General features: G+C 45.9%; 1 protein-coding gene across 2 annotated transcripts; it reads left to right on the forward strand.

Moving 5' to 3' along the window:
- Positions 1–223: 223 nt before the first annotated feature.
- Positions 224–22,243, forward strand: CHMP2A (charged multivesicular body protein 2A). 2 transcript variants are annotated; one of them, XM_078767363.1, is made up of 6 exons: positions 224–328; positions 646–848; positions 13,075–13,254; positions 13,381–13,511; positions 21,759–21,820; positions 21,901–22,243. In XM_078767363.1, exons 2-6 carry the CDS (start codon positions 681–683, stop codon positions 22,023–22,025), a joined length of 666 nt encoding a protein of 221 aa, XP_078623489.1. In that variant the 5' UTR covers positions 224–328; positions 646–680; the 3' UTR covers positions 22,026–22,243. The 2 variants fall into 2 exon arrangements, with proteins under 2 accessions (XP_078623489.1, XP_078623490.1); XM_078767364.1 differs by lacking the exon at positions 224–328 and adding an exon at positions 331–453.
- Positions 22,244–24,007: the final 1,764 nt, after the last annotated feature.

Here is a 24,007-nt window from a genome sequence, read left to right on the forward strand (position 1 = left end):
CACAAAGCGCCATGATTTGGGAACGCATGGGGCACTTGTTGTTGTATTTGCTGATATTAAGGTGTATATAAGAAGTTCGGCGTTGACCATTACTATTTTCCCTGGTCACTGAAATAATTTTATCTACAGAATTGCTGTATAAGGCAGTACGGAGATTTGTGCTGGTTTTTAATGATAATTTGACGAATTATTTATTTTTAATTATTTGTTTTGTGCGTATTCATTGCTCTGTGTCGTCTCCCAAAAACGGAAGAGCTAAAAACAAATGCCGACAAAAACAAGACGTCACCGGTCACGGACACGTCATCACGGCGAAAGAGGCTGTGAGGTAAGGTGTGGTGTCGTTTGTCCTAATGGCGAAAATTAGTAAAGATTATTTGATAGTTTATAATTTTGTGAATATCCATTGAATATGACGTCATTACGGTTATCTCTATGGAAGAGAACACTGTGGTAAAAGTTTGTTTTGAGTTTACGCGACGTCACAGATCTGTTTATAATAATTATATTAATAGTACCTAAATCCCTTGCACCGAACTTCAACCTTGGCTTGGGGTTGGAGTCTGGAGGAGGCCATTACCTATTACGGTCAACAAGCTTGTACAATGGTTGTCAACATATGGTGGTCTTTTTTTCTTTCGCCAGGTTCCCGATATTTGCCTCGACCCGGAATCGCGGACATGGATTTCATCTTTGGTAAGAGAAAGACCCCCGAGGAGCTGCTGAGGCAGAACCAGCGCGCCCTGACCCGCGCCATGAGGGAGATGGACAGGGAGAAGAGCAAGCTGGAGCAGCAGGAGAAGAAGATCATCGCCGATATTAAGAAGATGGCCAAGCAAGGGCAAATGGTGAGAAGAGCTAGCATCTGAACGTCTTCCATTCGCGCCTCTTGCTGCTGCTGCTGCTGCTGCTCCCTGAGGGGGTCGTGCATGACGTCATGTGTGATGTGTACATGGAGATAAAATAACTGAGGGGGACCAGGTTATTGGCGGTCAACGCGGAAGTAAGCTAGTCATGACGTCACACAGTGAAAAATGTGTAGTAAATGTTTGGAAACTTTCTGGAAATGGTGAAGGGGTGGAATTATGAAAGTGAAATTCTTCTTCTTCTTCCTTAAAGGCCACTGTTATCCCACCTTGTGGCGTCAGCCGGCGAGCTTGCCAGGCCTGACATTCGCCCACTTTGGGCAGGATTTTCGAATTTGTCCATGATACCCGCCTACTCTTTGCGAAGGACACCATGGGATCTTTAACGTCCACCAACCCATGCTGGCAGACGAGACCCTCTGTTTAACGTCCATCCGAGGGACGGCACACACATTGGTGAATCGATCTACCTGTGAAACACCGAACTGACATTTTATAGCTGGGTCGGGATTCAAACCCAGGCTCGACAGCTTAGACCTTAGAGGAGTGTACTTGCCTCAAGACCATGCTGTCAGACGTATGAAAGAGACATACGAGTGCGAAACAACAAGCAAAATATTCTGGATGTCATAAAAGAGTGAAAATGTTATCCAAGTCACCGTGCCGCTGCTCAAAGCGTGTTTCGCAATGTACAAACATTTTTCAATTGTCGAAGTATTGTTCTATCAGCCCCTGCCGTACCGCTGCGATAATCGTCCTCTTTGTGACCAATTCCATGGAGTGCCTTTTGGAAACTGAAAGGTTGGTGTTTAAAAAGGATGGCGGGCGGGGGGCCTTGGTTGTACTGGTATTAAGAGCCGTCTGTTTAGCTCAGCTGTCCAATATATCAGTTTTCTCTTGGAATTCAGTATGACTTGTGGAAATATCAGCAAGGTCATCGGCAAAATCCAAGTCTTCTAAATGAGAAAGTGAAGTCCAATGAATTGCTTGGGGCTCGTCTGATGTGGTTTTTCTCATGACCCAATCGATGGTGACGATAAATAGAATTTGAGACATATTGCTCCCCTTACCTAACCCCGGACTTCACACGGAACCACTCGTGGATGGTATTGTTGCCCAGGATGAGACATTAAGCATTACTTATTACCTCCGCCACCAAAGGTGGATGGGAGGTTCTGTCTTCACCCTCGTCTGTCTGTCTGTCCGTTTGTCTGTCCGTTTGTGAACAAAATATCTCAAAGTTGGGGACGGATTCGGACGAAATTTGGCAGAGATTAGCGTATGTGACAAGGACGAAATGATTAGATTTTGGTGAAGATCCGGATTCTGATCCGGCTACTAGAGTTTTCTACGTGATTCTTCACCATTGGGAGATAGGGCCAAAAACGATACATAGCAGGATATCTCAAAAAGTAGTGGTTGGATGATTTTGATTAAATGTGTTTCTGGGATACAAAACGTAAACTGTTCACCTGGCGGAGGTATGCTCTCTACTGAGTGCCGTTCTAGTTTGTCCTTTGTTTCATCAGTCACAATTCACGTACATGAAACAAATAAAGGCCTCTTTGTGCTTCTTTTTTGTACAACAGCACGATCATCTTGATGCGCATTGCTATAGTATAGTCCCTGTGTGTGTATCGTGGTGCTTTTTGTTGTGCAGTATCCATTGTTGATTCTTCCAAGCGTGTTGCTACCTGTGTCGATCTTTCTGTGTCCTTTACTCAGACTTTTCACTCAGGTGAAAATTCCACTGTATTTTCCTCCCATTTTGGATAATCAAATTGTCTTCTCCTTTTACGTGTCTCTCCTTCAGATCCCTTATCAACCTTTTGTGTTCTTCTCTTTCAGTTGTTGTACATTATCACAAAATATGTACGCACATATCAACTTTGGTGTCTCTAGATCTCAAAATTCCATGTCGTGTACTAGTTTTGCCCATCATGACCTTTATGGAGCATGGTAATTCTACCACTCTTTTTCAAGTAGGCATGACTACTTTATCTCGTCGGAATTTATTCCAGGTGCCTGGTTTAGAATGTTTGTCCAGGTAAAAAGCGAGAGGGGAGGGAGGGGAATACAAATCCAGATTCGGATATAATAATCGGCTCAGTCTGTCTGTCCATCATGATATCTCCTCTTAAACAGTTGTTCAGAAATTCACCAAACTTTGAAGTTATGATCACCACATGGCAAAAAGGTGTGAAAGCAGTATCCTTTTTTGGCCCTGCCCCCAGCGCACTTGGGGCAGGGTCAAAAGGTCAAATGCCAAAAAATGCAATTGCACGTACATTAAAAATTTTTTTTTAATGAAACCTTTTATATATATATTGTTGCAGTTTTGTGTTTTTACCAATAAAAGTTAATTTCCCCCTCATAGTTTAGTCACACTACAACACGTAGCCTCGCGATAGTTCAGTTATTTCTTAGTAAATGTAAGCATAGTCCTTTTCCTGTGTTAGTTTTGCGTTGAGTAGAATAATGAGAGTTAGGTTTCCCTCCAATGCTTTATGCCGCCTCGATACTTTGGCTTTGGCGCGAAATGCCACGAGGCAGGCCTGGACACGTCGATCAAGGGCGAAGGAAGGCGGGGAAGGAGTGACGGTAAGCACGAGCCGCCAATCAGGGCTCGAAGGGAGTGGCTTACGACTGTGGCAAAGGCGTGGTTTGGAACATTCGATGCGGGCTAAGGGCGTGGCAATATAACACTTTGCGAAAAGCCCCCACCTCAGTTCTGAGGAGAGGTGCGTTGAAACATGTCAAGCAGTTTTGAGGGGAGAGGCGCTTGAACAAGTTGAACGCTCGGTTGAGCTTGAGGCAAATCCCATATTAGTCCTTGAGCCAGACCAAAAGTAATGCTCCGGCGGGGGGAGTAATTCTCATTATGATTTTCCATTAGACCAATGTCTCAAGTGTCAGAAAAGGTGTGATGGACATCTGAGAACGGTAGCTTAGTGCCCGGATGGACGCCATCTTTGAAACCACCCAGCTCGAAAATGCCCATTTGGTGGGGTACATTGTTGCACGTGTATCTGGACTTCTATACTAGCTATCGATGTGCGGTTGACGACTAAATATACGTCCGATGTGTACCGTCTAAATAAAAAATAATATGAAGCATTTTGTTTTAGATTAATTATTATAAAAATCAATTATCGAAAAAAAATCATATATTTTTCAATATTTTATTATTAGACTTGTACTTTTTTTAGTGAAACAACACTGGTATGATTTTCCAAATTATGCATTGTGCTACACCGTTTATCTGTCTATAAAAATAACTCAAAAACTAAAACATCATCCACCACGAGTTTACAACAAATAAATGTAAAGAGGCATAAAATGACTTAGGCCGCCGCTGGCATTATCTATTCTGACGATAACGCAAGTTAGGAATGTCGTACGGAGAGGATTTTAACACCATACGATATCTAATAAGCAGGCGGAAATTGTTACATAGGAAATCTGCACTTTGGTGGCCATCTTGGATTTCAAAATGGCCGCCAATTATATTAATTAATTCATTACTAGAGTTTGGAAAGACGTATGGAGCTGATTTTAACACCATACGATGTATATTCCTAATAAGCAAGCGGAGGTATCATTGAACATGTCATGTTTTAGTCAAATAACACCGGTATGATCTTCCAAATTATACATTTTGCTAAACCGTTTATCTGTCTATAAAGATTTTCAGGCAATTTGGCCTGCATTATAATAGAGAACAACATATGCTATACAATATACAGTGCACACAAAGTTAATCATCAGAGTCGCCATCAGAGTCATTGGCATCCTGAGCCACGATAGCATCATCCTGCACCATGTTGGAGCATCCCTGCAACTTACTGCAGCTTACATCAACAGTGCACTTCAACCCATTCAGTATGCAGGAGCAATCTGACGGTCGACACGTCCTTCTGCATGTGCATGAGATGAGATTCAAGACGACATCTGGAGCTGGTAGACCCGCCATCCATCGGATTGTGAGCGAACCGCCATCATCGAGTTCCCAACCATGTCCTGCTGATGGTGTTGGGACGTCTGGTAGGTTTTCAAGGCTGCGTCGCCAGATAGCCGCCTGATAGTTGGCCCTAAGCGTATGCTGCATCAAGGAGTCTTCACAAGGCGGCAATTGTCCAGATTCGATCTGGCCCTTCTTTGCACAGAACATGTGATAACGGAGCGAATTAACACCGACGATCTTCGTGTTCTTGGCGTACAGCTGACACGTGAAGGCCTGAATGCTATTGAAGACGTCTGTTGGTACATTCCACGAAGATCCCAGATCTGTGAATGCTTGAAGATACAGCTCATTCGCTTGCACAAGCTTCAAAGCCTTTATCTTTCCTTGGCTAGCCAGAGCACTCACAGTGTCACACCCGCTCCATGCATGAAGCCCTGGCAATGCACTGCAAACTCCAGACCCCAATACCGCAGCCAACTTTCCAACGTCGATCATTCTGACTCGAACCTTTGTTCCTCGTCTGATGAAGAGCTGACTATCGATGGTTCTGCTGAGATGAAGACTGATGATCAGAACGTCGGTGTCATCTGCCACTAAGATGATCGTCTTGTAGTGGGTAGCGGCGTGCTTTGCGTGGAGAAACATACGCGTGTCTGCTTCCTCGTGGCTACATTCGAGTGCTTGCACCAACTTCCACCTATCGCGGGTCAGTACCAGACATTTTTCACCACAGGTGACATACAGTGTTCTGTTGCCTAGCTTTTCGCGATTTGTTTCATGTTTCCACGACTCCGCCAGAAACACAACCAGTTTCTCCTTTGTCTGGCTGCAAGCAAGGAGACGCCGCCAGTTCATGATTTTGTGTGCGGGTCTGATCTCGCTGAAACTGATGCCTTCATTTGAACCGCGGTTCACACGCTCAGCTGCTTTGATGGATTCTTCTGTGTATGTGTCAAAGACAACATCGATGCGCTCACTGCCTTGACCAGCGTGAAGCGCTGCAGCAAGGATGCGGTCAGATAGTTCTTCGAACGTGTCGTTCTCGCCATGCATCTTTTGTATGAGAGCCATCGCATCAATTATTGTTGCACTTCGCTTGTCAACGTTCTCGGCTGGTTCCACAAGACCTTCCATGTGTTTCGCAAGTGCAGCTTTGTTCGTTTTTTTCATTGACCCATCAACGTTTGCCAAAGACCATGGTAACGGCCCTAGTGGGTGACAAAGGACAAGTTGCATGTCGAGGTTCCTTGTCTTGGCGATGAGTATCATGGTGGCAAACAGTTGTCTGTCAGCTCTCAGGACGATCTCCTTGTTTGTGCCCTTCACAACTTTCTGCTTGATCTTACCAAAGGTCTTCAAGTTTAGCTTGTTCAATGTGTCATGAAAGCCTGTTCCCTCTTCAAGACGTTTCTGGAAGCTTTGATACGCCGCTTCCCCCTTTTGCAGGGTGTTGAGTAGGTCATTAGAAACGTCCTCCCTCGCAGCCGCTCCGGTAGATATACTGAGAAGACATGACGGATCATCGGCGAATGGATTGGTCCAGTCATTTTCCAGTAGATCACAGATAGCTGTGACGCCAGACTCATCACGTTTGATGCGAGAAGTAGACAAGTCAGGGTGCTTGGCGTGAGATGTCGCTGCCATTCACAAGGATAGTTTCTCGTAGTTGCCTCAGTGCAGTAGCCCGATTTTCTGCAGTTAGATAGTATCGTGACACAGCCCCTTGTCGAAGACTAAAACCTCGTGTTCCTCCAGCTGTTTGCGTATCTTTGTTTACTGTTTCTTCTGTTGTCTGATCAACAGCGATTCTGGCAAATGGATTCCCTGGTCTAAGCTGTACGGAGAAGTAGCCTTGATTGAAATGCCTGTACAACTCGGGGCATGTTTCGTGGAGTTGCGTCATCTGTGCATAGTACACTGGTAGATATCTAGCATAGTTCACCTTGTTCATTGCGAAACACCAAGGGATCACTCTTCTGACACAAGCCAAGTGAAGCATCCAGTCGCCTTCTCTATCCGCATGAATCAACCCCAGCAGGGTCTCTACCATATCAATATACATCATCCAGAAGCGAGCCAGGTCTCCATGTTTGGTTCGCAGAAAATGTAGGTATTTCGCGAACATGTCAAAGCTCTGTACACATGAATCATCATCGAGAGCAGCAGCGAGAGTCTCGTGGCAAACATCCTCCTTGATGCTGCGAATTTTGAGGTCAGTGCTTCGAATCTGGGGTTCCTTGTCAGGATGATTGCTTTCTATCCACACCTGGAAGCCCTTCCAAATGATGCGCATTAGTGCCTCGTACATCAACTTGTGGAGTCGCACAACACGGTTGTATTGCTTGCCTTCCAGAACCCTGTTGATGGAACCTTCAGCGATTACTCCTGACTCAACAGCTACATCCCGAAGGCCTGCATCTCCAAACATTTTCCCAATGCTCGACATGAAGTTACAGATGGTATGGAAGTTCCCCATCATGAGCACGATTCTTCCATATCGATCGACATCTTTCCATGCTATTTCGGTCGCCTTAGCAAATAGTGCCTGGTCTAGCACCACTCAAGGTATACGCTCAAGCTGAAGTGATGACATGATGTTCAGAGCTTCTCTGAGGATTTCTTGCACTGTTGCCATATCTGTGGCAGGCGCGTTTATAGTCGGCAGGTAGCCAACTACATCTTCCGTCACCTGAACACGATCTCTAGTCATGATGTTGAAACCAGTCCACGAACTGATTGTCTGGTCGCATGGTTCCAGCATGCGAGTCATAATCCATACGTGATTTCGGCGCTGCGCAAGGGATGTTGCGCCTGCAAGAGTGTCAGAAAGATCTGCAGGCTTGATTGCAGGTGGGCCCTCTCGTTTCCCACCGCTGTATATTGGAACTAAATCGCTGGATGACGGGATAGATCGCTTCTTATCTGCTTTGGATACTGCCGATGGAGGTTGGGGCGGCAAACACGACTGCGACTTCGGTTGGACGATGATACCGTTGACGCGATGCGATGTTCCGCCACCACTCAGCGATTCCTCTAGCCTGTCGATGTTATCGAATGCTAATACAGTCGGGACCGAAGGGTGCACATGTGACGGAAGTGGTACTGTATCTTTCTCCACACTTGCTAATTTGTCTATGCATAGCGCTGTCTCGATTTCTTCCAGAACTGTGTACGAACATCCGTGCCCGAGTCGATTCAATATTCTGATGACCTCTGTATTACCGGTGAGCGTTTTCATGACCCACGGAAGTAGGACATGCTTCGATGTTCTGATGGTACCCCGGTGTACAGCATTGATGATATCTTGAGCCATCGACCATACCAGTGTGTCGGCACGCGCAGAGCTACCCCCACTCCCGCAAATCAAAGTATGCAGAAATACACGAAGAGAATCTGGTATCTTCACGTAATCTGAAGTGAGTTCTGCTGGCTGAGGCGGCCAACGTTCATTGTAATGAGCATCTTTGATCTGGTGTCGCAGTGAAGTAGCTGCACGCACAATGTTACTTTCACCGTCCGTTCGTTCAAATGCTTTCACTTCTGCTTTCAGGTTTACGCACTCTGCAGCAATCTCTCGCTTTGTCAGATTATCGGGCATCAAGTATACACGGTGTTTCACATTGAAGAAGATGAGCGATTCTCCAAACTCTCTTTGTAATGTGCGCTGCAGATTCTTCTTGATGGAGTCACGAACATCAACTGAAAATGTATCTGAAGACAGGATATCTGTTGCAACATCAACTATTGGAACAATCCTCGGGTTCAAGAACAAGTCAGTGCGAATGAAATTGAATATACATCGTATCATTTCTTTTTTCTCGATATTATCTTCAATGTCAGTTTCTACTTGAGGTTTTTGGGGCCGTGTGTAGTTTCTATAGCAGGAGAAGTGGTAGTGAGCCTCAGCTGCAACCATATCTCGTGTAGTCAATGCCAAAACTCTCTCATCATTGCGAGCTGTCGCAGCATCTCTTATTGTCTTATCTGCTCGAAGTTCAACAGCCAAGACAACTGTTTCACGGGTACGACTGCCTTTTATGAATTTTGAAGCACGCTGGCAAAAAATGCATTTATCATCGTAGACCGTTGAAGTTGATCCTGTCTCTTCCCGTGATGATCGCCGTCGCACCGCATCGCCAGTATCAACTGAAGAACTTCTAGCTGCATTGGTCAAAGTAGCTAGGTGGTTTTTGTGAGTGAAGTCTGATTTACAAGCCCTATGGTATAATATTGGAATATTAGGAAGTTCAACTGCACCTTCTTGGACTAGCTTTAGAATTGGATAAAAGTTTCTAACTGCGGCTGCGTCACACAATGTCTTCCAAGAACTGTTGCCCGCTGCCTTGCTTAGTTCAGAGAGTGGCGACTTCTTGCTGCACAGGATGCACGTTCCGGACTCAGGTTCAATCTTCGCCCGTTTCGCCTCGACACCGGCCATCTCAGCTGAAAGAACAAAAAGACTGACGTTAGATTACTCCGATATCCGAAAAGCTCGCCAGCTTACATAGACATACTCATCCAAGTCAGTGAACATGTTAGATGGCGCCACAATACAACTCTATAATAGAGTTGTATGTGGTGCCATCTAACATGTTCACTTTTAGTTCTTAAGCCACCCACCCCCCCCCCCCCCCCCTCAGAAATTAATCAGGTCACCGAAACAAATCTCAGACTGAGATATAGAATATAGATATAGAATAGACTGACGTCACTTTCGGCACTGGGTTCTGTGGGTTGATTATCGGCGGGAAATTCCAACTGACATAGTTTCGGTTTGTGGAAAGTGCATGCCTTTTCATATATTTTTTGTGTACACTCGTGGTGGATGATGTGTTTTAGTTTTTGAGTTATTTTTATAGACAGATAAACGGTGTAGCACAATGCATAATTTGGAAAATCATACCAGTGTTGTTTCACTAAAAAAAGTACAAGTCTAATAATAAAATATTGAAAAATATATGATTTTTTTTCGATAATTGATTTTTATAATAATTAATCTAAAACAAAATGCTTCATATTATTTTTTATTTAGACGGTACACATCGGACGTATATTTAGTCGTCAACCGCACATCGATAGCTAGTATAGAAGTCCAGATACACGTGCAACAATGTACCCCACCAAATGGGCATTTTCGAGCTGGGTGGTTTCAAAGATGGCGTCCATCCGGGCACTAAGCTACCGTTCTCAGATGTCCATCACACCTTTTCTGACACTTGAGACATTGGTCTAATGGAAAATCATAATGAGAATTACTCCCCCCCCGGAGCATTCACTTCAAAAAATGGCCGGTTGGCTCAAGGACTATATTGAGTTACGCGAGTGAAAGCGCGCCGTTGATTAATCGCGCTGTGAGAAACCGCCGAGCCGGGCGAAAGACGCGCATATTCGCCAGCCTGCCTTTGTTCGAGATACGTGCCGCAAGGATCCCTCCCGCCTGCCTGCCTGCCTTCATCGAGGGACGTGCTGTGACCAGCAGAGGGCCACGCCGGGCGAGCTGTTCCTGAACAACGGAGCCGGCACGTTCAGCGCATGAACATTTCCTTCTATCATTCCCCCTGTGAGTGTGAACGAGCCCGTGTCTGGGGAATAAGCTAAGACTGTATAAGACTGCCCTGTGTCTCTGCTTTCTACCGAATCATTGTAAATAATAATTAAATCGTGTTATTCCTTTGATTCTACCGCTTTTGTGTTTTCCGTCATTGACTTAGCGTGGTACGAATAATTATCGCTCCAATCGGGTTCCAATACAAGATAACTGCACGGACCACGTGGTACGTCATCCGCTCGGACGTACTCAAATTACGCGTGGCTCGTGTGAGACTTGATCCCCGCTTTCGCAGCGGCGTAGGTATTTAGGTACGTGCGAGAATTGTCCCGAAACCCTGTCCTGCGTCTGCCCGGGAGTGGCGACAAAGTCTCGTGGTTGCGACGACCCAAAATGAACAAGGGGCTTAATCTCCCCTTGGTAAGTGCAGGAGGGTCGCGCGAAAACCGTAACAATATATATATATATAAAACTGTTATCCTGATGTTACACAGGTAGGGTGATTCATCATTGTGTGTGCTGTCCCTCTGATGTTTTAAGCTGTTAAAATGAATCTGAAGACAGGCTGGTGTTTTTCAGCTCTTGCATAACATTAACACATATGGATTAACCATCCATTCACACATATGTTATGGGGTCCTCCCCTATCCCCTGGTCTCGGTAAACCTCTGAACCCCGAGAGGGTCCACGGCAGAAAGATATGTTATCCTTGGTTGAAATTAATCAATAATGAAACCCTCAATGAAACCATCAAATGAAACAATCAAATCAATAATGAAACCACACCAAGGGTTATGAACAAACAATAATATATTATAAATCACACCGGAATCACGACACAAATAATAATAGCAATTCACCCTACAATCCCTATCTGAAGATGGTACCACCTTATCTAGTCCTTTACCCACACTCACAGCACTCCCCCAATGTCTCTGTACCCCTCCAAGGCGAAGTCGATTCGCTCCAGCGATCGTTGGATCAATGTCCGATCAAAATCAATTGAGGCGTGGACGATCGAAGCAACCCAGAGGTCACGTGGTCCAACACCCCGCAAAATAGCGGTGGAATGGAAACCCTCCCAAAGACGCGCTCCAACATACACGTTTGCGGTTCAATCAGCGAGTCTCCTTATAATCCTCCAAAAGCCACTTTCCGGCACAGCCGTCCCCGGCCACCCACCGGGGAATGATGCCCGGCCGACGCGACAAAAACCTTTTCACTGAAGGTAGCGCACATGGCGAAATGGCGGACGGCTTTCACTCGAGCCGGGGCTTTGAGGCAAGGATACTCCGGAACCTCAATACAGCTACCCGACTACCCAGGCTCCACAGCACTCCGGCGATATCACCTATCGCACAAACTTCTTCAAGGACGCAAAGTTCACTCGCACTGTACGCTCGACCGCTCGGTCCGGAGCTTCCACCAAAACGTCTTTTCACGATCTCCCCACGCCTCTTCTTCTTCGCTCCCTTTTTCTTCCGGGTCACGATCTGATTTCCGGCCACATTTTACCAGGAGCGCTTTTAAACCTTTTAACCACAATAACCCTTTCCCTTGAGCCACAATAAGCATAATATCTAGAACCAACAATGATAACAATAACAACCATAATTAGGGCCGAATCCATAACATAATGAAGCGATATGACTTGCATCCACGTAATAATCCGTTCTTATTGATTGATCACGTTAACATCATTGCTGCGCTTTGTCTTCCTCCAAACAAGAATGACCGCACTGTGGTCACAACCTACGACAAAATCTGGTCAAGGTTGAGAAACGTGCATTTAAAGCACTCTTAAAAGATGAACAGCGTGATTGGGAAACACACGTGTAATGTGCAATTAAGAAATTAGCTCGACACCTCTCATCCATGTCATCCTTCCCACGGTTATATCAGAACGAGCTAATTTGTCACATGGTCATGGATTGCTTAACCCCAATATGGAGCTGGTCAAAGATTACATGATGCTATTCTTTTTCTTTTTTTTTAGTAATTTGCATTACAGTAATGCTTGATTACACAACATAATGCTTGATCACTGTGCTTTGAGGAACCGTGCTTTTCTGGCAGGCTTGATTATACCTTACAATTATTATGCATGTGATGACATTTTTCGGGGTCCCTCATCGTGAATAACACTCGACACAAACAAAGCCAACGTAAATCTGACGAAACAAACCCAGACAGTGTATAATCAGCAGAGACCTACAGGCCTAATGTGTTAGGTCTACCAGAAAGCCAAGATGGCAGCCATATAATTTTGTTTCGATGCTATGGTGGGTGGAGTCAAGTGACGGATAGCATAGCATGTGGTCCGGCAGCTGTCTGACTAATGGGTGCACATTTCAAAAGCCGACTCCCCCCCCCCCCCCCCCCCCCACCAAGCACCACAACAACAACAACAATGCAAAGCTATTGTAGACCTGTGACATGTCACAAGAATATATTGACAGGGTCTATATGGCCATCGTCCCTGCTAAAAATGGTTGCACACAGGATGGGCAGATTTGTTATCCTCCACAATACGGTGCCCCATTCTGACATCTGAACAGAATGGTCTCATGGAGTCGTAACTTGCATCATGTTTAACTGTGAGTCCTTCCACTCTTTTGTCCCTCTCTTTCCCAGCTCTTCCGGGTTTCACCCAGTGGGTGGCCGGTTTAGTGTTTACAATTTTCCTTGTTCCCCAGGATGCGGTGAAGGTGATGGCCAAAGACCTTGTAAGAACACGTCGGTACGTCAAGAAGTTTATCATGATGAGGGCTAACATCCAGGCCGTGTCGCTCAAAATCCAGACCCTGAAATCCACCAACTCCATGGCTCAAGCCATGAAGGGTGTTACAAAGGCAATGCAAACCATGAACAAACAGGTCAGCATTGGAAGTTCAATCAGTTTTTTTTTTTTTTTTGGTCCTTTCCCTCACCATGTTTAACCCTAACCCTCCCATCATCTTTTGTGACATCTTCCCCTTCCTTTGATACCCTTCTACCTGCAGCTAAAACTTCCTCAAATTCAAAAGATAATGGCAGAGTTTGAAAAGCAATCGGAGGTGATGGAGATGAAGGAGGAGATGATGAATGATGCAATTGATGACGCAATGGGAGATGAAGATGATGAAGAGGAGAGGTATGTTTGTGGTCTCATCGCAACACGCTTGTGCAGACATTGTGTCGTTTCGTCCAAGTGACACGTGACCCTTTCCCAAGGATTTGCTCATTGCCAGTGTGTGTGTGATGTGTCGTTGAAATTCCCAGGATTAACTTTTAAACGGTGGGAACCGCTTCCTGACTCTGCCTCCCACCTATCCCCAATTTGTGTTCTTCCAGTTTTTAGAGCATAAATCTGAAATGGTCAGTTGGGATTTATTTCTTTTTGTGCTCACAATTGGAATCTCCTCAAACCAATAAACATAAGTCGTAGACTTATGATTGACTAAGGCTGGTTATGAAGGATGCCCCTTCTATATAATAATTTGATATTGGGGTCAAGAGGTCAATGGTCAAAGGTCAGATGTCCTGTTAGGGAAAAATTCTGTTACCGTGCTAACTTGTGTCCCAGTCATGGGTTGTTCACCAACTTGGTATAATTATATATTATGATGCAAAGATGAACTGATTAGATTTTCGGGTCAATAGGTCAAAGGTCATGTTAAGTTATAATTATTTCATTACCGCGATAACTTAAGAATGACTGAAGGGTCTAAGTCAAACTTAGTGCAAGTATGTTTCATGATGTAAGCATGAACTGAGATTTTGGTGTCAAGAGGTCTGAGGTCATGTTAAGTAAAAATTGTTACCGAGCCAACTTTTGAACCAGTGATGGGAATTTTAACAAACATGTTGTAAGTATATATCATGCATCGATGAACTGATTTGATTATGGCATGAAGAGGTCAGAGGTCATATCAGGTAAAAATGGGATACTTAGAATAGCTGAAGGGATTTAAATCAAACTTGTTACAAGTATGTGTCATGGTGTAAACATGAACTGAGATTTTGTGGTCAAGAGGTTAAAGGTCAAACGTCATGTTAAGTAAAAGTTCTTTCGTTACTGCGACAACTTAAGAATGGCTGAAGGAATTCAAGTGAAACCTGGTGCAAGTACTGTATGTATAATGATGTAATAAAATAATGTGGGCGGAGGCATAAACGTTTCGACGTCGAAGAGTGCCATTCTAGTTGAGTGTTTGTATGAACAGAAAAAGTCAAAGCCTGGATTATCTGACATGCGTATAACACGAGTAGTTGTGATTGGCTTGTTTATATAATCCTACATGTGTATAACACGATTCGGGATTGGGTTTGTTACATTTTGTTCAAAGCTTTGGCAAGTACTTCACAGCAGAAAATGAACACGAGATCATTATTGTGTTCATTCTACAATTATTATTATTTTTGACGATATTGTATTTGCTCTGTGGATGTGTATGGATGTTAATGAGTCCAAACCAAGACCAACTTTAATATAGCTCCCCCAAGCGGCCTTAAAGGGACACAATCGTGAAATTTTCTGAAGGAAGCCAAAAGAAGCCAAAAGCAATAATATCCTAATCAATCAATGACTACTTTCATTTTCATTTACTGGTAGGGAAATGGGAAGAACCCTTTTGATCATATATCTTTATGGGAAAGAAATGATTTATTACAAAAATCATGAAAAAGTTTAAATAAAATAAATGTCCTACCTGTCTGTAATTGAGCATTATGTCTCCAAACCATAGAGGGACATGATGCCGGGCACTGTAGAATTTGTGGCTGAAAACTGTCTCCGGCATCGTATTTCGGCAATTTTCGAGGTTATACGCATGTCATAACGAGATTCGATGCCAGGTTAGACAGCTTGGAGACGAGTGTTCATACCTCTAGGTCTAGGCCATCCTGCCAGCCCCTTTCAGCGTTACTGCCATAGCCATTTTATTTTTGGGACAGTTGTTAGTGGCCATGTTAATATCGTTCACGGTAGTCTTCTACGTTGCAGTTGCTTTCAGCAATGTTGGTTTGTTTTTATTTTACCATTTACATGTTCCACTTGCAATATACATTCGTTAGTGATATTGAAGTATTTTACGATATTATTTTAGCCTGGTGTTGGCTTAGCGGTCAGGGTGCAGGCTTGGGATCCGAGGATCCTGGGTTCGAATCCTGGTCGATCGCTGAATTAACGCCAGGGGGTTGACTCAGCCTGTCATCCTTCCGAGGTCGGCAAATTGAGTACCAGCTTGCTGGGATGAATGATCACGGTGTGAACACCGGTTTAGAATAGGTGCACCGTATCCCTGCACATCGTAAGAGCGTGACCAAGGGTTGGCGTCAGGAAGGGCATCCGGCCATAAAAACATTGCCTCAAACAGGGAACCATGATTGTCATGGGGCCCGCAAGGCTAACCCCCGCTTTAGCGGGGAAAATGGCCTTAAAACGATCATTAATTTACGACCCTGTGCTGTTGTCCTGGTGCAACAACAACAACAACATGCATTTTAAGGCCATTTTCCCTGCAAGAGCAGGGGTTAGCCTTGCGGTCCCCATGACGATCTTCTCCATTTTGCCCTATTTTCTGCATCTCTCATTGTTAACCCCCTTGCCCGCATTTCTTCTTCCACCATCTTTAGCCAAGTCTTTCTCGGTCTTCCCCATCCTCTACTTCCTTCTACATTTATTTCCATCACTCTTCTCAACCAGTCACTTTCATCCTTCCTCAACACATGACCAAACCATCTCAACCTGTTCCTCTTCACAGCATCAATCACAGGCTCTATTCCCATCATCTTTCGCAATTCATCATTTGTCTTCCTCTCTCTCAGCGACATTCCGCACATCCACCGAACCATTCGCATTTCCACCCTTTCCAGCCATCATTGCTGCTCTACATTCATGACCCATGTCTCGCTCCCATAAATCATAACGCTTCTCACACATGCAGCATGCACCTTTCCCTTCAGCTTCAACGACACTCCCCTCCTCATCAGCACGCCACTCAGTTCCCGAAACTTCTTCCATGCACATCTCACTCAAGCAACCGTTGCCGAGTCTGATCCACCTTCTCCATTCAGCATGTCTCCGAGATAGCAAAATGTTTTCACACCTTCCAGCTTCACGCCGTCTCCAAGATCCAACTCAACATTTCCCCCATCTGCAGCTCACTCTGTGCACACCTTACATTTGAATGTAGCTGCCACACTGGTTAATGACCCTCTCAGACCACTACATTTTTGATGAACCCACTCAGCGCACATTGTACATTGAATGGAGTTCACTCCGACACCCTTCCTGCACACAGCACAGGGCCACTTCCCAGTTCTTTCCACCTCGCCACATGCTTTACCACTTGCCATCACCTTCGTCTTTCCTATATTCACCTTCAGACCTTTTGTCTCCATACTTTCCTTCCACTTGTTCATCTTTTCCTTCAGTCCATCCATACTTTCCGCAATCAACACCAGATCATCTGCATACAACAACTCCCACGGTAAACCCTCCTTTACGGTCTGAGCCAGCACCTCCATCACAGCTACAAATAGTAGTGGACTTAGTACCGACCCCTGATGCACTCCCACCTTCACCTCAAACTCACCACTGTTCCCGTCCTTCGTCCTTACAGCTGTGCGCGCTCTATTGTACATTGCCATCACAACTCTGATCAACCATTCCTCCACTTCTAACTTCCTCAATGCCCATGTCAATACTTCGTGTGGAACCCTATCGAATGCTTTCTCCAGATCAACAAACCCAAAAAACAACTTCTTCCTCTTCTCCATGTACTTCTCCTGCAACTGCCTCACAATAAAGAGTGCGTCTGTCGTTCCTCCTCCTGGCATAAATCCAAACTGCATTTCGTCGATCTTCACCTTCTTCCTTATCCTCCTCTCCAACACCCTTTCCAATACCTTCATTCCATGCTCCAATAACTTTATCGCTCGGTACGAGCCACACTCCAGAGGGTCACCTTTCCCCTTGTATAGAGGGACAAGGGTACTCGGTTCCCAATCCACTGGAATGCGGCCTTCTTTCACCACCAGATTACAGATCTCTGTCATTCTCTTCACACCCCAACTTCCTGCTGCCTTCAACATATCTCCCACAACTCCAGTCGGCCCTCCCGCTTTTCTACTCTTCATTTTTTTTTTTTTTTTTTTTTTTTTTTTTTTTTTTTTGTATACAAGATCGAGGCTCGTGAAAGAGCGAACATTAATCACACAGAAAGACAAACAGACACATAAAACAAATAACATCGGGAGCGGTAGACAAGATGGGGAGAGAGGGGGAAGGACACAAACACAACATTTGAGAGCAGGGACCGAGAGACATGGAGACATGGAGAGATCTGTGGGAGGGAGAGGGCTTTGGGGGGGAGGCATGTGAAGGGGGGGAGGCATGTGAAGGGGGGGAGGCATGTGAAGGGGGGGGGGGTGGGAGAGGTATAAACATATGGACACTGCCAGGATTTCCAGGAAATAAGTTGGAATTTCAAACAAGGTGGATCTGGGGTGAATTAGTGGGGGTAGAAAAGATCAAGGTTATGGATGGGGGAAGATAAGAGATGGTGGTGAACAGCTGTTTTAAAGACCTGGAGGGAGGAGAGGGATTGAAGGGAGTGTGGGAGTTTGTTCCACAGGCGGGAGAAAAGAGGAATGAAAGAGTGAAGGTGAGCAGAGAGCCGAGATTTCGGCAGTTTAACCATCAGAGGGTTGCTGGCAGATCTTGTGCGACCTGTAGGAATATTTGGGGGACAGAGCACAGAGAGAGCTGGGGGAGCAAGGCCGGAGAGGAGTCGGTAGAAGACAGAAAGACCACCTACCTGCCTGCGGTGAGTGAGTGAAAGGCCCTCAGAGATAGCTTCATCGCGGGAGATTCCAATGATTTTGAAAGCTTTGGATTCAACAGCGTGAAGCCGAGCCAGGTGTGAGGCAGGAGCACCAGCCCATAGGGGAGAACAGTATTCCATTGAGCTGCGGATGAAAGCCTTGTATGTGGTGAGGAGCTCAGGTGTGCCGAGGAAGGACTTCGCACGACGGAGGATGCCCAGTCGGCGACTGGCTTTGGAGGCCAGCTTGGAAATGTGGTTTTCCCAAGAAAGATCATGGCAGATAGTGAGACCCAAAAGCTTGAGTGACAGAACTTCTTGGAGAGGATTGTTGAGAAAGTAGATGGGAGGGTTGTCCAGTCGATCTTTTCGGAGAGACATAGTAAGAGAGTGAGATTTGGCAGGATTGAAAGACATGTTCCACTTGTTTGACCAGTCTGTGATTTTGTCCAGGTCTTCAGAGAGTGAGGAGGCTGCAGACTGCCGATCTGAGGGAAGAGGAATGGAGCGGCAGAGAGTGGAGTCATCAGCAAAGAGATAGAGAGGATTTTCAAGAGAGTCAGAGAGATCATTGATGAAGACGAGAAAAAGCACAGGGCCCAGAACACTGCCTTGGGGAACTCCAGCCTGAACAGCAAGGGGAGATGAGAGAAACCCATTCAGGGCCACACGTTGACTACGACCAGAGAGGAAGTCCGCAAGCCATGCATGGAGATTTCCATGGATACCATAGGAGGAGAGTTTGGTGAGCAGAGCTGGGTGCCAGACCGTATCAAAGGCCCTTGATATGTCAAGGGAGACAGCTCTGATTTCCTGTTTGGCATTGAGGACCTCCATCCATTGTTGAGACAGCAGAAGCAGCATGTCCAGAGTAGAGTGACCTGGTCTGAAACCAAATTGATGATCAGAGATCAAGCCATTGGAGAAGAGGAAAGATTTCATATCCGAAGCAATGATGGATTCCATGACTTTGCTGATAATTGGGAGCAGGCTGATTGGTCTGTAGTTGCAAGGATCTGTTTTTGCACCTTTTTTGTGTAAAGCGGTAATGTTAGCTGATTTCCAGGATGCTGGCAGATGACCTTGAGCAAAAGATAGGGTGAAAAGAACAGAGAGAGGGTGAGATAGAGCGGCAGAGCAGGATTTTAGGACCCGTGGGCTGATGCCGTCTGGTCCAGTTGCAGAATCAGAGTCAAGGTTTGACAAAAACTCCTCCACCTTGTCAGGAGAGAAGGACACAGAGTCCAGGAGCAGTTGGGTTCGACTGGGAAAGGTGGGAACAGAGAGAGATGGGTTTGGGACTAAGGATTTCGAGGCGAACACAGAGTTGAGGCATTCGGCTTTGTCACGTGCGATGTCAACTGTGTGGCCATTTGAGGTAAGGGAGGGGATGGAGGGGGAACAAACACCAGAAACGGATTTGACCAGACGCCACCAGGATTTGGAGGAAGGAGACAGGTTTGAGAGTTCATTCTTGAGTGAGGAGAGATAGTGCTTCCTGGCACTCCTGAGGGTAGACACACACTTGTTCCGAGCTTGGTGGAAGGAACTGAGATTTCCTTCAGTTGGATTAGCCTTCCAAGAGGCAAAGGCAAGTTGTTTCAGGGCAACTGCCTCACCACAAGATTCAGTGTACCATGGACGGGAGGAAGGGTAAGACAATTGAAGGCGAGATGGGATAAATCTGTGCATGAGAGAGATCAGTTTGCTTTGGAAGAATTCCCAGGAAGAATTGATGTCAGAGGCAGTGGAGATGGGAGACCAATCCAGACGATTGATGGCTGCTTGAAGACCGTCCCAGTCGGCCTGAGTGAAATGCCAGACTCGTCGACGCTGAGGAGGCTCTCTGAGAATGGCCAGAGAGATGTCCACTTTGATGTCATTGCTTTTATCGCTTCCTCAACTTCCTTCTCAGTTATCTTCTCCGCCGGTCCGAAAACTGGGTTACTCTCTATGTTGCCATCCCATTCATTCTCTGTATTCAACAGCATTTCCATATATCTTTTCCATCTTCCTTTAATTCCATCTGGGTCCACAACGATTTGTCCCACTTCATCCTTCAAGCAACTCACCCCCATCACATCACACCTCTCTTTCACTATCTGCTTTGCAATCCTGAATACCGCTCTGACCCTCTTCCGAATCTAAGCGTTCTCCGAACATTTTCCTACATGTCTCCTGCGGCTTTGCTACCTCTTTCTTTGCAGCCCTCTTGGCTGCTTTATAACTTTCATGCTCTACTTTTTCTGCTCCCGTACCCTTCGCCTTCTGCCACTCCTTGAACTTCTTCCTCTTCTCGTCAATCCTCTTTCCAACTTCATCATTCCACCACCATGTTTCCGAGTGCCTCGGTGGTCCTTTTGTCCATCCACATACCTCACCAACGGCTTCCAACAGACTATCTTTCATTGACATCCAACCACTTTCAAGCTCAACCACATCATCCTTGACCCGACTCAGCCTCTCTTTTAATGCCTCCCTTACTGTCACCTCTTTCAACCTCCACACCTTCATTCTCGGTTGGTACTTCACCCGCCGAGCTCTCCTCGCATCTTTCACCCTTATGTCGCAGACAACCAAGTGGTGCTGTGAAACAGCCTCCTCCCCCGGGATCACCTTTGTGTCCCGGAGGTGCCCCCTATCTCGCCTACGCACCATCAGGTAGTCAACAGTTGTCGTCGACCCACCTGACGTGTATGTAACAAGCTTATTATCCCCTTTCTGGAACTGAGTATTACAAATCAACAAATCATCTCCATCAGCAAACTCCAAAATCCTTTCACCTTCTCCATTTCTCACACCATATCCGTAACCCCCATGAACTCCCTCAAAACCGTCCATACTCCTTCCCACATGTCCATTTAGGTCTCCTCCTACCACAACAACTTCCTCATCTTTCATGTTTTCCATCAGCTTCTCTATCGCACACCAGAACTTGTTCTTCTCTTCATCGCTCCGACCAACCTGCGGAGCATATCCCGAGATGATGTTCACCAAGAGCTTTCCAATCATCATTTTCACCATCATCAACCTATCACTCACTGGTCACACTCACCACACTGTCTGCAAACTCCTCAGAAAACAGGACACCAACACCATTCATGCCCTCTGGGCACCCTTGCCACACAAACTTGTATTTCTGTCCCTGCCGACCCTTCACCATTCTCACACCACTTCCCTTCCATCTCGTCTCTTGCACACAACATATGTCCACTCTTCTTCTGACCAATACTTCCACCACTTCTCCTGATCTCCCTGTCATTGTCCCTACATTCCATGTCCCAAACCTCAGAAACCGATCTCCACTTCGGGCTGTACCCTGCCCATATGTAGTTGTAATTGTCATGGTTCTCTTTTTGAGGCAATGCTTTTATGGCCGGATGCCCTTCCTGACGCCAACCCTTTTAGTCGCCTCTTACGACACGCAGGGATACGGTGTACCTATTCTAACCAGGGTACACACCGTAAGTCTGGTGCGAAGGTAAAAAAATATGTTCTGCTGCCTCGCGGATTGATTTGCATTGCTTGTCGTGCTGGAGTTCTACAACCCTTGACCACATTTTTTTTTCCAGTGATGCCATTGTCAGCCAAGTTCTGGATGAGCTGGGGCTCAGCATTAGTGATGAACTCTCAGGTAAGACTTTATCCTCGAACCACAACGTGCGGTTCATTAACCGGGATACCTGCTCTAACCCGTGGTTTTGTGATATTCAGGGCTGCCCGCAACCGGTGGATCCCTTAAGGAAGGTGCAGCGAAGAAGTCTGAGACAGCAGCAGCGGAGCTTGCCGATGTTGACGCGGATCTGGAGACGAGGCTGAAAAACCTTCGTCGAGACTGAGACCAAGATTGCACTTTGCCCATTTGCCTCACCCGTCCGTCTTCGTGGACGATGGCTCCAAAGCATACATCCTGACCGATCCTTCTTCTGTCTGCTGTAAAATGCTGAACTTTCATTTGTAAAGCTATCGTATTAATATTCGTTATTTTGTATGTCTGTTTGATTACCAAAAAAAAAAACATGTATGGGATGTGGGAAAATAAAATATCTAAAGGTTACTTGGTTTGTTTTAATCTCGTCTTTTGTAATAGCACGGTGATATTTGTGCTATCGGGGTTACTGGGTGGCACTCGTGAAAGACTTCTGGTGCAGCCAGTTTTTTTTTTTTTTTTTTTTTTTTTTTTTTTTTTGAGGTCCCCAGGTGTTGGACGCTTTGTTTGATTGTTTTATTTTTAATTATAATTTAACCAGACCCAGTGGTGCATTGGTTTGAGCCTCCTTTCTGAGTCTGGGAGGTCAGTGCTTTGAACCCCGGTCGAGTCGTATCAAAGACGGGGGGAGAGGTGAGCAGGCAGCAGGGGGGAGAGGTGAGCAGGCAGCAGGGGGAGAGGTGAGCAGGCAGCAGGGGGGAGAGGTGAGCAGGCAGCAGGGGGGAGAGGTGAGCAGTCAGCAGGGGGGAGAGGTGAGCAGGCAGCAGGGGGGAGAGGTGAGCAGGCAGCAGGGGGGAGAGGTGAGCAGGCAGCAGGGGGGAGAGGTGAGCAGGCAGCAGGGGGGAGAGGTGAGCAGGCAGCAGGGGGGAGAGGTGAGCAGGCAGCAGGGGGGAGAGGTGAGCAGGCAGCAGGGGGGAGAGGTGAGCAGGCAGCAGGGGGGAGAGGTGAGCAGGCAGCAGTGGGAGAGGTGAGCAGGCAACGGGGGGGGGGGGGGGGAGCGGAACATGAGAGAGAGTTAGCAAGGGGGGCAGGGGGGAGAGCAGAACAGGAGAGAGAGTTAGCCGGGGGAGAGGGGAGCAGGGGGGGGAAGAGGGGAGCAGGGGGGGTGGGAGTGGTGAGCAGGGGGGGAGAGGTGAGCAGGGATGAGGAGGATTTGCTACTACCGAGGCCTCAAAATGCAAATTCTACGATATCAAGGTGTGTAATCCCTCAAATTTCAGATTTCCCCCAAACCTATTTTAATGCAAGTGTAACGGCCTCAGGTGTATCTATTAGTGCTATCACGTGTAATATAAGGCCAAATCTAAAAAAAAATACCAGGTGATTGTCCCGTCCCTGTCCACTCCTTTTTTGGAGCCATCTCCTTTTATCATTATTTCGTCAAACATCCAAAAGAAAATCCATGTCCTACGTTTCCATAAAAAATCCATATCATAATCCTACGTGTTTATCTCTTGCACCATTCTTTGAATCGATCATTTTCCCGATGTCCACTGGATTTTTATATCTTCTACCGAGCCGCAGCGCCGAGAGTTGTACTGCTGCTTTCCGTTCCGTTTGTGTGTGCGATATGTGAGCAATACTGATCTGTGCACTTGTCTGCGTACGCAAGTTCCATCGCAGCCACTGCAGTAAAATGCAATGCACACTTCCGATTAAAATGATGCAAAATAAGACTAGATTTAAACCTAGCAAATTGCGCGACGAATGTAGAATGCAGACAAATTACGCGAACGTGACGAATCATTTGCACGATTTATTAAAAGCTTCATTTGTTTTTATCTATTTGCAAATTCGACTGGAACTAAAGCCCTGAAGATGTGATATGCGAGTGCAGTTATTGATGGGTGACGCTCGCTATGTGATGTTTTCTCCGATTTAGCTAGTGGTGAGTTGGACCAGGGAGAGGCCATACAGAAGAAATACCAAACGGTGCTGGTGAGTCCACATCCCACATATGCAAATCTGTGTAATGTTTACCGTAGATGCAAATGGGAAGATGGCATAACCAATAATTTATGCATACAAACAACTTGCATCATGTTGTATTATACTTTCTTTTTTTTTTGTATACAAGATCGAGGCTCGTGAAAGAGCTAACATTAATCACAC

The sequence above is a fragment of the Myxine glutinosa genome, chromosome 13, assembly GCF_964187855.1.
Source record: "Myxine glutinosa chromosome 13, kmMyxGlut1.1, whole genome shotgun sequence".
In the NCBI taxonomy this organism is placed as follows: Eukaryota; Metazoa; Chordata; class Myxini; order Myxiniformes; family Myxinidae; genus Myxine; species Myxine glutinosa.

Coding starts and splice junctions, on each gene's coding strand:
- CHMP2A (XM_078767363.1), top strand. CDS start 681: ATGGATTTCATCTTTGGTAAGAGAAAGACCCCCGAGGAGCTGCTGAGG. Junction 849..13,074: donor TGGCCAAGCAAGGGCAAATG/GTGAGAAGAGCT, acceptor CTTGTTCCCCAG/GATGCGGTGAAGGTGATGGC. Junction 13,255..13,380: donor TGCAAACCATGAACAAACAG/GTCAGCATTGGA, acceptor TTCTACCTGCAG/CTAAAACTTCCTCAAATTCA.